We start from the raw sequence: 13,349 nt of genomic DNA, 5'->3' as shown, positions 1-13,349 counted from the left end.
AAACACCCGTAGGAGCCCACAACCCACACCCCCACAGCTGACCAACTGCCAAGCCCTGAGTCCAGCCACATGTCTTTGTTTCTCCAACTGCAAACCAACACCATGTTCCTGGGCTCAACAAAACACAACAAAACAAAACACTTCAGCAGACAGTTCCAACCAGAGCTGTGTCTGAATGCTTCCAAAAACTGCTAAGCTGGAACAAAACTGGAACATTCAGACTCCCTGCACCAAAGCAGACTGCTATTTCATGTGGCTCTGGTCCTGGGTCTTGACCTCATCAGAAGGAAACGTGTTCAACAGTGAAGCTTAGACTGTTTCCCAAACTTCATCTGCATGGTCTGCTTATCTCCAGGCTAGTTTTACTAACTCAGTATTTGTGTTTAAACCAACGTATATCCTACGACTTTTATCTGTGAACGCAGTGGTTTGATGTGTCAGTTATATAGGCACAATGTATTAAACAAACATGCAATATTAACATAAGGTTTGTTCATTTTGCACCTGTTGAGTATGGACCACACTGGGCTGAAAGATGAAGTAGGGTTTCTTTTTTTTTTTTTAAAGATGAAGTAAGGGGATCTTAACCCTTGACTTGGTGGTGTCAGCACCACGCTCTCCCAAGTGAGTTAACCGGTCATCCCTATATAGGGATCTGAACCCGTGGCCTTGGTGTTATCAGCACCACACACTCCCAAGTGAGCCACGGGCCGGCCCTTGAAGTAGGGTTTCTACAAAGAAAAGTGAACAGGCTGAGGCCTTTCCTAGAATCTCTTGATTGGGAAAGTTCCAGACTAAGATGGTAGGCTGGAGGCTGATTTTGCAACGAGATTTTAGGGAAGAATCCCCCATCCTCCCCCCAGCCCCAGTTTCTCTATGCCTGATGCCAACAGCCAGCCTCTGCACATCTCCAAGTTTACGAGCACTTCTAAGCAGAGTGGAGCTAACCCCTTGCTCAGGGAATCCAACCCAGAAACCTGCGTGGCCCCGTCCACTCACCTTCCTGGCGATGTCTCTCAGTTTCCGAAAGAAGTCGTCTGACGCATGGTTGTCTCCACCCTCAGACTGGATGGGCTCCACAATAATCCCAGCCACTGTCTTCTTCTTTTTCCGGTATTTCACGATCAGATCCTCCACCTGGATTCCACAGGGGGAAGGGACCATGGTTTGCAAAAGCTCTTGAACAGCATCCGTGGACGGGCAGCATCCAGAGTTCTATGAACCCCTTGAAATTCTGTTGAAAATAGGTTTGTGCGCATTTTTTGTGATGAGCGTGGCATTCATGAGAAGCCACATGTGTGGATGGAAACATACACTACCTGAGATTGGTGCTAGCACCTGTGCGGACACAAACTAATGACTCGGGGCAAGTTACTGAGCCTTCTGAAGCCTCACTTTCCTGATTTGTAATATGGGCATACTGACAGAATCTATCTTATGGGATTACAGTGGGGATTGAATGAAATAATATAGCACAGGGTCCAGCATACAAGAAGTCAGGGTTGCTACGACTACTGTTATCACTGCTATGTTATTACTGTTGCTATTGTTATATTATTATTGCTATTATTATGGGTATGAGAATATTCACACCAGAATGGATCTGAGATCTATTTGGGTAGAATCTGAGATATATCATTTTAAAAACTGTTGTAAAACTCATTATAGTGATAAAAATCCAGTCAGTGGTTGCCTGGAGTGAGGCTGGGGGAGAGGTTGGACTGAATTCTCAGAATAACCAGAGGAAATTTTCCGGGGTGATAAGATACCCTTGGTTGGAGTGATGGTGTATTTGTCAAAACTTGAGAAACTAGATGCTTAAATGGGTGTAATTTATGGTATGTAAATGAGACAATGGGGATGAAGTTGATTTTTAAAAATTTAACTATTAACAGTGATGGGGTAGTAAGAAAAGCATGTGATAGAAAGAAAGAAAGGAAAGAAAGAAAGGAAAGAAAGAAAAGGAAAGAAAGGAAAGAAAGGAAAAAGAAAGAAAGAAACAAAGAAAGAAAACAAAGAAAGAAACAAAGAAAGAAAGAAAGAAAGAAAGAAAAGAAAAGAAAAACACCTTATTGTCCCTAACTAGCTATACAATGGTACTTCAAAAAGTTCATGGAAAAATGGAATTAAAAGATAATACAGGGCCGAGCCCGTGGCGCACTTGGTAGAGTGCTGCGCTGGGAGCGCAGCGACGCTCCCGCCGCGGGTTCGGATCCTATATAGGACTGACCAGTGCACTCACTGGCTGAGTGCCGGTCACGAAAAAACGACAAAAAAAAAAAAAAAAAAAAAAAAAAGATAATACAAATCTTTCCATGAACTTTTTGAATTACCCTTGTATTTCTTGAATTCTTGTTCTGAAGTGGATGTTACCTTATAATGAAAGAGTAGCAGTTGTGATACTTTATTAATAGTTTAATAATTATACATAATTTAAAAAAAAACCCAAACCATAAGCCTAGATGGGAGAACAAGTGGAATCTTTTTGTTATGCACAGCTAAGGAAAAGCCTTCTGTCTGGATGGTGTGATTTTATTCTTGGTCTCCACCAATCCCCAAGGAGGCTCTGAGATGCTTTTCTTTGCTTTCAGAGTATGATTTGTGATTTGTCACTACATGGGTATTTTCTTGTATGTTTGTTCAAGGCTGTATGTGTTACTACCCTGCACTCTCCAATATGGTAGCTGTGAACCACACGTGGCTTCTGAGCACTTGGAATGTCTTTGGTTCATATTGACCTGTGGGGGCTGGCTGGTTACTTGGTTGGTTAAAATGCACCCTTATAACACCAAGGTCACAGGTTCGGATCCCCATACTGGCCAGCAGCAAAAAACGAGAAACAAAAACAAGGAAATTGAGCTGTGCTGTTAGTGTAAAATACACAGTATTTCAAAGGCTTAATATGAAAAAAGAATATAAAATATTAAAATTTTAAAATATTAATTGCATGTTGCCATGACAACATTTTGTATATATTAGACTGCATAAAGTACTGTTAAAATTAATTTCACCTATTTCTTTTTACTTTAAAAAAATGTAATAGCTAGCAAAGCTACAATTACATGTGTGGCTTGCATTATATTTCTAATGGACAGTGCCATACGAGATGCCATTATCTTGTCTCTTATTTACCACCGAATTCCTAGCACCTAGCACCATGTTTAACATCTAGTAGGTGATCAACAAATATTGATTGAAAATAATGATGTGCCTAAAAGGAAAACCAACAGACGTATTTGAGCTGAAATCCAAACCTGAAGAGTGATAGCATTTCTCCCCCCAGTAACAGAGTCCTTCCAACGTCTTCCATGGAACCCCAATACATGGAACAGATAAAAGGGGGGCTGTTTTGATTAAAGAAGAAGCATGGTGACAGGGGGCTTGCATGTCCTCAGTCTTTCACAGTGCAACCCCCACGGCAACCCAAAAAAGCCCAAGGACTCAGGAGAAGACTGAAAACCAGTGGACTAGAGGATCCTGTGGAACCATTGTTTTCTATGAGATACCCTATATTCTTTCAATAAATCTATTTTCTCTTATTTTACAGTAATTGAAACTTGCTCCCAAAGAAAGAAACTTGTGCAATACGGAAATTAGGACCAAAAGTGGGTGATGCATGATGCCAGGGAACAAAAACATGTCTCACTATGTTACCCAATATAGAGATTTGGGACATGAGGTCCCCCTGCCCCTGTTTCCCTCCCAGGGAGCACTACACAGATCCGCAGATAAACTCTGTCTGCTCCTCTTCTCCTGGGTTAAGTCTTGGGTTGGAGAGAGTGATGAGATGGGGTGTGGGGAGGATCTGGAAGACCTGGGTGTTACCTCCTCTAGACAGCGGGCCTCTTCTTGTTGGTTCTCTTTCACAAACTCCTCCAGAGGATACTTCAGCCGTGGGAACGGTGCAATGGGCCAGTCGAAGGAAGGGATGTCGATCTTGTGAATGGCTTTGGAGTGTGTGGTCGCTAAGCAACCTGAGTCCAGCAAAACAGAAAAGCAGACTCTTGGCATGGAGAAGAGGGATGAACAGTCTTTGTAAAGGAGATGATGGCCATTTCAGCCTGAGACTTGATTGATTGATTGGTTGGCGGCTGGCTGGTACTAGGATCCCTACCCTTGACCTTGATGTTGTCAGCACCATGTTCTAAGCAACTGAGCTAACTGGCCAGCCCTCATCCAAGACTTTAAATGCTCAGGGAGGTCCCTCTTGCCTGCAGAACCCCAGTTTTTATAACATCCTAAAGCTGAAGGGAAACCTGTGAATGCTTAATTTACGTTCACACGTGCGCATGTATGTTTGCTTTGGGATTTATCACAGATTTAGGACAGGCTTTGAAGACAGAGAATCAAGAATCTTGAACCTGAGCTGGCCAGTTGGTAAGAGAATGGTGCTCATACCACCAAGGTCTGGGGTTTGGTCCATGTATTGGCCAGCAAAAATATAAAACATTAAAAAATTAAAAAATCCAATCCTGGCTCTAAATGGCCTTGGAAAGTTCTTTCCCTTCCTAGCCTTGATTCCCACACATACAAAGTGTGGAATCAGTGAGACAATATATGTAAACCGCTAATGCCAGATCAAAGGCAGCTGTCGTTATTGTTGTTGCTGTTATCATTATTCTAAATGCCACCTTGAGGTCACACTGGTCCTTCCTTACCCATGGTCCTCCCGTGGAACGCGCCCATGAAGGAGAGGATGCTGTAGTCGGGGCAGCCAGGGGCCTAGAATCAAGAAATATCGGTCATCAGTTACAGTTGTAAGGACTGGGCACCTCTACTTGTCTACTGTTGCTCCTGCAAACCTGAAGGGACACAGAAGTCTTTCAGAAGAACCAGGTGTCCTCCTCTGGCTGAAGTTACAAACTGGATCCTTGAGTCTATATCCAGCCAACAGATGTTTTATGTTGCCCACATACTTAAAAAAATTAATTAAAAATGTTTCCAAATCTAAAATCAAGAGATTTCACATCAACATCTGAACTTCTGGCGTCTCACAAGTTCTGCACCATCTGGGCCCATTTTGCTCCTGTGGCAGCAACATGAGCCTAAAGGCTGGATGCACGTTGCCCCAGCGCCACCACCTGCCCGTCTCCTTTATGTCACCCACCTGGCTGCTGAGTTTCCAGTCCCTGTTCTACAGGCTCTTCAAGTTCCCCCTGCACCCCTCCTTCCTCTCCCCCCCCCCCAACCGCTCCCAGCTCCAGACTGCTTCGTCCACAGGTCTCAGTTGGGCCAGGTACTGATGGGCATGTATCTGCCTCCCAGGGTGACGGGGGGACAAGGGACTGAGCCAGGCACCTCACGGGAGATGCCCCAGGCCTTTGTCTGCTGGTCAGGAAAGGGAGAGGGAGAACCCCACCTTTCCCTCTCCGATGGCAGCTGTCTCTTGGGTTCAGGAGGGGTGTGTGAAATCCCAGTCCCTACCTAGCCCCAGGCAAGTGACGCAAACGCTACCCCTTGCATTGTTTTCTGACCCCTACACCCAGGAAGGGAATCCAAACACATTTCCATCTGACTCAAGTAGGATTGCTGGGGATACCTCAGAGTCACCCATGGGGGCCGAGTCTCTGGGAGGCTGGTACAGCATTTTCTCAGTCTGGCTGATTTCCACCAGGTCCCTGAGACCCCTGGGAGAACCTCTAAGACCTCCTCCCACGAATTCCAGAATACCCTCTTGTCATTTTTTATTTTGTCTCTTGACTATAAATATATATTCATTATATTATAATATATTATAATCATATATTTATAACATTATAGGCACATGTGGACATGACCACTAACAGTGAGGAATGAGATCTAAAAATGTTGATGGGCTTGTCTGTGGATATCAAGTGAGGAAAGTGAAATTAGAGAAAGAAAGAGGTAGGGTAAAGCCCATTTAAAAAAAAAAAAAAAAAGGCCTGAAAAAAAAAATGAAAAATGTTGTTTATGTAGGTTTATATGAATATGAATAAAAGACGTGGATACATTTGCTAGCAAGAAGCAGGATTAGGAAAAAATATATATTAAGAAAACATAAGGAAAAAAAACAGTCTGAGCACCCAGGGGCAAGCCATTGGAAACATGTTAGCAAGATCCCTTCTAGCATTTTCCTGTATATTTATTTACACAGTTGAGAGCACAATTTACATCCCATTGTTTTCACTACATTATAGTACTGCATGTCCAGGCCCAGAGAAACCCTTTGTAATTATTTTTGCTGTAGAATATTGTGAAATGAGGGCCGGCCCGTGGCTCACTCGGGAGAGTGTGGTGCTGATAACCCCAAGGCCACGGGTTCGGATCCCTATATAGGGATGGCTGGTTAGCTCATTTGGGAGAGTGTGGTGCTGACACCACCAAGTCAAGGGTTAAGATCCCCTTACTGGTCATCTTTTTTAAAAAAAAGAATATTGTGAAATGAATGTAAGCTGTGGGTAATTAAGTTCAGTGGCTCTTGATTCTTTCTTTCTTTTTTTTTTTAAAGCAGCAGGTTCTTCTGTCTAAATCTTAGTGGAACCCCATACACAGAATGGAAGACAGGCCTGCTCTGGTGGAAGCTGGGTGGGGAGCTTGGAATTCTACCCATAGGTTTTCCCTGTGGCCACCCTGCCGCCTTTGGCCCCCAACAGCGGCCTCCTGTGGTGCCTCTGTGAACTGCTAGGATTCTATTTGAAATCCCTACATTTAATTAATCTTCCCCTATTACTGGATATATAGGTGGTTTCCAATCTTTTCTGGTTATTGTTACTATAAATGCCAATGGGTTGAACACTCTTGGGGGTACATTTGTGCTGACATTTTGGATTACTCTAGAAAATACATTAATGGCCTGTCAAATTCAGGCAGTTGTTCTGGGGAACTGGTGGTGAAGGCTGGTCAGAAGAGCTCCACTCAGCCTTGATACCCAGGGAATGGACTCAAGAAGGGATCTGCTTGGGGACCCCTCCTAATTGAGGGTGGGGTCAGCCAGAGGGGGCTGTGGCAGCTCCCCCAAACGGGGGAGCAGAGAGCCCAGCAGCACTTACCTGGTTAATCATGCAGGTCTCCAGCTCCTCTTTTGAGAAACCCCTTTGCCCTCTTTCCTTGCTCTAACAAAACAGAACAGAAAAAACCTCAGAGATGCACTGGGTTTGACGGGACTCCAAACTTTCCACCCAAACCGATATTTAGTCCAGACAACTAGAGAGTGCTTTTTCAAGAGCTAATCTCATGTATTGATCATTACACTTCCACACAGAAGCATGAGACTGTTCATTGTGCTTGTGACAAAATAAACAGATGAATACAGAAGATGCATTAATATTCCATCCTCAACAACTATTGAGATGGTCTATGTGATGCCAGGAAAAATAGTGCAATGACACTACAGAGGTTAGAAGCCAAAGCCTCGGCCTCCGCACCATGCCCTACTGGAATGTTTGGGGAGCTCCATCTGGACAGTGGTCCTGCCCGGCCAGTCGCAATGAATGGTCAGATGAGGGGTGAGTGCATGGCTGGTACTGGGGGAGACTCTGCATGTGTGTGTGTGAGTGTGTTCATGCCCCAAACCTTACCCGGTACCACATGAAGATGGTCTTAAAGGCGTTTTCATTGGAGCAGGAGCCGCAGGCCATGGTGATGAGCTGGGACATCCCTTTGGGAGCCACCTGCAGCAAGGGAAACAGCCGTGAGCCCAGACCCCTCTTGACTCCCCATTTCCCCTGCCTGGAGCTGCTTCTCTGCAGGGGCCATAGCCTGGGCCCTGAAGGCCAGGGGAGGGTGGACTTGGCCTTTTTCAGGGATGGAGGAGAAGCTCAGGGAGGCCCTGAGGCTGGCAGAGAGGAAGGAAGGGTGACGAAGTCCCAATCTGTCCCTCCTGATGCAACTGCCACCCCCTCAGTCACCCACATTTTCCAGGTGGGAAGTTGAGGCTCCCAATAAATAGCTTTAATCATTGTAACAAGTAAAGCTGAAAAGTCATGGGAAGAAGGCTGAGTAACATACAAGTATGCAAAGCTCCCATCATGGGACAGAGATGAATTTCCCCTGAGTTCCCTGCACAGGAAGAATCCCTTCTTTTCTCCAAATGGCAAATTTAAAATGCTCTCCAAGAAAACGTAAGCATGAAGAGCAACATCCTATCTGTCTTTGTGATGGATCTCAACCCTTTCCTTGCACTGAGGGCAGGGGGGCTGGAAGGAGGAGCTGGGACTCACAGACAGCAAGGACTCCCGGAGCTTCTCCACGAAGTTCTCTGGAGGCAGGATTCCGAGGGCAGGTCTGTTGATGAACATGCTCTGCAAAATGCCAGAAGACACACAGTTACTTCTCAGTGCCCGGTCTAACTGTCTGCCCACCAATATTACTTTTCCCTCCACTGGAGAAAGGGTGAATGAATGCTGGTGTGTGCACGCAATGGAACGCAGCTTGGCCACAGGAAGGGACCATCTACGACCCATGCAAATCACTTGGAAGAACCTCAGGGTCATGAGGCTGAGTGACAGAAGCCAGAATCAAAGGGGGATGCACTGCGTGGTTCCACATCTACGGTGTCCTGGAAAAGGCAAAGCTATAGAAATGGAGAACAGCTCATGGTTGCCAGGGGCTAGAGTGGGATTGGTTACAAAGGGACACAGGGGAATGTCTGGAGTGATGAATTTTTCTTTTTTAAAAAAATTGTAAAAAGCAGATAACATAAAACTTACCGTCTGAACCATTTCCAAGTGTACCATTCAGTGGTGTTAAGTACACTCACATTGCTGGGCAACCATCACCACCATCCACCTCCAGAACTTTCTCATCTCCCCAAACTGACACTCTCTCCCCATTGAACATCAGTTCCCCATTCTCCTCCTCCCAGCTCCTGGCAACCATCATCCTACTTCCCATCTCTATGAATGTGACTACTCTAGAAACTTCATATAAGTACAATCATACAGCATCTGTCTTCTTGTGACTGGCTTATTTCACTTAGCATGACGTTGTCAAGGTTCATCCATGTTGTAGCATGTGTCAGAATTTCCTTCCTTTTGAAGGCTGAATAATATTCCATTGTATGAATAGACTACTTTTTGTTTATCCATACATCTGTCAATGGACACCTGGGTTGCTTCCAACTGTTGGCCATTGTGAATGATGCGGCTGTGTACACACATGTGCAAATGTGTCTGGACTTTGATGGTGATGACACAAGTATGCTGATGGAGTTTGGATGTGTTGTCCCCTCCAAAACTCATGTGGAAATTTGATCTCCAATGTGGCAGTGTTGGAAACTGATTGAGTCATGGGGGCAGATCCCTCATGAATGGATTAATGCTCTCCCTGGGGGAGGAGGGGTAGTGAGTGAGTTCTCGCTCTATTAGTTCCCGCGAGAGCTCAAGCTCATTGCAAAAAAAAGACCCTGGCACTTTCTCTCTCTCTCGTTTCCTCTCTCTTGCTTCCTCTCACCATGTGATCTGCTTGTACCCACCAGCTGCCTGCCACTTTCTGCCATGAGTAGAAGCATCCTGAGGCCCACGCCAGATGCAGCTGTCCCAGAATTGTAAGCCAAATAAACCTCTCTTCTTTACAAATTACCCAGTTTCAGGTTGTTCTGTTATAGCAACACAAAACAGACTAAAACAGAAAATTGGTACCAGGAATGGGGTGTTGCCATACAGCTACTTGAAAATGTGGATGTAGTATTGGAACTGGGTAATGGGCAAAGGTTGGAGGAGTTTGGAGGACTTAGAAGAAGAGAAAAAGACGAAGGAAAGTTTGGAATGCCTTAGAGACTTATGTGGTGGTGAGCAGAACACTGATAGAAATGTGGACAGTAAAGGCCATGCAGATGATGAGGTCTCAGATAGGAATGAGGAACTTATTGGGAATTGGACAAAAGATCACCCTTGCTACACCATAGCAAGGAACTTGGCCGCATTGTGTCCATGCCCTTGGATTTTGTGGAAGGTGGGACTTAATAGTTGTGAACCAGAGCATTTGACCAAAGAAATTTCTAAGCAGCAAAGCATTCAGGACACTGACAGCCTACTCTGAGTTATGGTGGCAAAGGCATGATGTAAAGCCAGAATTTAAAATGGAAGGAGAGCATAAAGATTTGGAAACTTTGCAGCCTGGCCATGCAGTGAAGAAGCAGAGAGCCGAGAAAAATGCAAGAGCCGAGAAAAATGCAAGAGCCGAGAAAAATGCAAGAGCCGAGAAAAATGCAAGGGTGAAGCAGATAAACTGCTTGCTGAAGACATTATCTTGGCGGTGAGGCAGCCAGATGCTAAGAACCAGGAAAATGGAAAAAATGTCCTAAAGGCATTTGAGAAGTCTGGAAGGGTACCCCACCCATCACAGGCCCTGAGGCCTAGAAGGACTGAGTTGTCCCAGAGGATAGACCTGGGGCGCAGCTGCCCTCGGGAACCTGCTCCCTGTATCCCAGCTGCTCTGGCTGGAGTGGCCCCAAGTGTGGTTCGTGCAGCAGCCTTGGAGAGTAGAGGCCCGAAACCTCAGTGGCGTCCACATTGTGTTAAGTCTGCAGGCCGGCAGGACGTGAGAGCAGTGGAGTGATGGCAGCCTCCAGCCAGATTCCAGAGGATGTATGGAAAAGCCTGGAAGCCCGGGCAGAATCTGCCACAGGGGCAGAGCCACCACAGAGGTCATCTACTAGAGCAATGCCGAGCAGAAAAGTGGGGTCAGAGCCCCCACAGAGAGCCCCCACCAGGGAAATGTCTAGTAGAGCCAAGGCAGTGGGGCTGCAGCCAGGACCCCAGAACTGCAGGGCCGCTGGTAATGTGCAATGCAGGCCTGGAAAAGCCACAGGCACTAGCACAGCCCACTGGGCTGTGCCTGGCAGAGCTGTGGGAACAAGGCTGCCTGATGCTTTGGGGGCCCAGATGCCCCAGTGTGCCCAGGATGCAGGAGTTGGAGTCAAAGAAGATTATTTTGGAGCTTTAAGATTTAATGTCTGTCCTGTTGGTTTTCGGACTTGTTCAGGACCGGTTTTTCCTTTCTTTTGGCCTATTCCTCCCTTTTGGAATGGGAATGTATACCCAGTGTCTGTTCCACCATTGTATCTTGGCAGTAGATAAATTTGGTTTTGTTTTTCAGGTTCACAGCTGGAAGGACTTTTGCTTTTGGTCTCAGATGAGACTTTGGACTTTGGACTTTTAAGTTGGTGCTGGAGCAAGCTAAGACTTTTGGAATTGTTGGGATAGAATGATTGTATTTTGTATATGAGAGGAACATGAGTTTTGTGGGGCCAGGGGCGGAATGATGGGGTTTGGATGTGTTGTCCCCTCCAAAACTCATGTGGAAATTTGATCTCCAATGTGGCAGTGCTGGAAACTGAGTCATGGGGGAGGATCCTTTATGAATGGATTAATGCTCTCCCTGGGGGAGGAGGGATTAATGAGTGAGTTCTCCCTCTATTAGTTCCCGCGAGAGCTCGTTGGAAAAAAAAGACCCTGGCACCTTCTCTCTCTCTCTAGCTTCCTCTCGCCATGTGATCTGCTTGTACCTACTGGCTGCCTGCCACTTTGCGCCATGAGTAGAAGCAGCCTGAGGCCCGTGACAGATGCAGCTGTCCCAGAATCGTAAGCCAAATAAACCTCTTTTCCTTATAAATTACCCAGTTTCAGGTTGTTCTGTTATAGCAACACAAACGGACTAAAACATATGCATTTATCAACACCCACAGTACACCAAAAAGGGTGGAATTTACTGTGTATAAATAGTACCTTAATTTTTAAAAAATGAAGAGGAAAAAAGGCATTGGCTGGCTGGTTGCTCAGTTGGTTAGAGTGTGGTGCTGATAACACCAAGGTCCAGGGTTTGATCCCTGTATTGGCCAGCCACCCCCAAAAAAACAACACAAACAAACATATAAACAAAAGGTTATTAAAAAAAGAAAGAAAGAAAAAAGACATGAACAAGGCAGCAGCAGTTCTGGAATTTCTAAACAGAACAGGGGATCTGCTGGGGAAGCTGGCTAAATAACCAGAGTGGCCTGATTGTGAGAAAAAACCATGTTCAAAAATTAAAAGATTCTGTGTCAATCTTGGGCCTGGCGGTGACCAAGATGAACTTGCTTAACCAAGGGTGGTCAGCCCTGCCCCGTCAGTGGCTGTGAGCAGGACTGAAGGCCAAAGGAGCCAGCACCTCCAAATTTCAAAAGAAAACGGAAATGCAGATTTTAATGTGCATTAATTTAAAAATGCCGGCCCAAAATATCTTAAAACGACCTCTAGCTGAGGAACAACCCCCCACTCCTGTAGCTGCATTCTTGAAGGGAACAAGCCCTACTGGCTTTAAAACATAGGCATGGTTGCTAGCTGCCCACATGATGGAGGGAGAGACACACGGTGGGGCCAACTGTCCCAAGTCTCCCCCACAGGCTTGCTGCCATGTCCTGAAACACTTTCCTTAAAGCAAAGAAGAAAAAACCTGAACAAACCGATCATGTCCAATCCTGGAAGGACACCAACCACGGCAGAAGTTTCAACCAAGCATGTCGATAATGTGTGTTAAGAGCCTTACCATATTTTATACCCTGCTCCGGCTATCTCATTTCTGGACCCTCTCTAAAGAAACGATTTCTAACATGGACAAAGGCGATGCATTTAATTATTCAGGTGGTAGTATTTATAACAACGGAAAGGAGAATGCTCAGCATCCAGCATTGGGTTAAGTAAACTAAAGCAGGTTAACTCAAGGTAATGTCACATGGGTACTAAAATGGTGTTTTAAAAAGTTTAGAGTCACAGAAAGGCTTAGATTACAGTGGATATATATTTCTCTTTTTATAGCAATCAGGAAGGTTTGTACTCATAACTCCATTCTTCAACTCATTCATTGAGTCCTATTGTAAAAACACTGTGTTGTATTTCTGGACAGTAAAGTGCATTTGTTCACATTATTTCATTCCAGAGACCAGTTAGGGGAGGGTAAAAGTGCTAGGTTAGGAGTTAAAACTGTCAAGGTCAAGTCACTTAATGTTAAGGAGCCTCAACTATTTTATCTTTAAAATGGGGATAATATCGCCTGCCCTTCCTTGCTCACAGGTGTGCCAGGAAGACCCAGGAGATGATGACTGCTCATGGAGTGGCTCCAGGCCAGGTCATGAGTGACCACCCTCCTCACCCCATAGGAGGAGGGGAAGGGTCTGGAGAGAGTGGAGCAGTAAGCCCCAGGAGGGACAAGAGCCAGCACTGATATGTCTTGGGGACATGCTATATGGCAGGCATTGGGCAGGGGCTTTACAGGGGCTTATGATAACCTTGTCACCCTTTACTGATCAGGAGAACAAGTGATCATATTGGGGAGAGATGCCTTAGACTGAGTGGCAAAACATGTTAAGCCACTGAATTCAGAACAGTTCAGTTCTGCAAGAAATGGAGGTG

The 13,349-nt window shown here is 45.5% G+C and overlaps 1 protein-coding gene across 5 annotated transcripts in view; it reads right to left on the bottom strand.

Moving 5' to 3' along the window:
* ABAT (4-aminobutyrate aminotransferase) overlaps nucleotides 1-13,349 on the bottom strand; it is a 46,131-nt gene that overhangs the window by 8,149 nt on the left and 24,633 nt on the right. For 2 of the 5 annotated variants that reach the window (XM_063099421.1, XM_063099425.1), the window contains exons 6-11: nucleotides 8,181-8,261; nucleotides 7,539-7,631; nucleotides 7,011-7,073; nucleotides 4,659-4,722; nucleotides 3,826-3,974; nucleotides 1,000-1,137 (exon numbers count right to left, since the gene is read on the bottom strand). In XM_063099421.1, the coding sequence (XP_062955491.1) occupies nucleotides 1,000-1,137; nucleotides 3,826-3,974; nucleotides 4,659-4,722; nucleotides 7,011-7,073; nucleotides 7,539-7,631; nucleotides 8,181-8,261 (588 nt within the window). The remainder of the gene's footprint in view (nucleotides 1-999; nucleotides 1,138-3,825; nucleotides 3,975-4,658; nucleotides 4,723-7,010; nucleotides 7,074-7,538; nucleotides 7,632-8,180; nucleotides 8,262-13,349) is intronic. The other 3 variants (XM_063099422.1, XM_063099423.1, XM_063099424.1) reach the window with 3 other exon arrangements.

This window comes from Cynocephalus volans, chromosome 6 (assembly GCF_027409185.1).
Source record: "Cynocephalus volans isolate mCynVol1 chromosome 6, mCynVol1.pri, whole genome shotgun sequence".
NCBI lineage: Eukaryota > Metazoa > Chordata > Mammalia > Dermoptera > Cynocephalidae > Cynocephalus > Cynocephalus volans.
The sequence above is the reverse complement of the archived record's forward strand: the minus strand, read 5'-3'. Positions and strand labels throughout refer to the sequence as shown.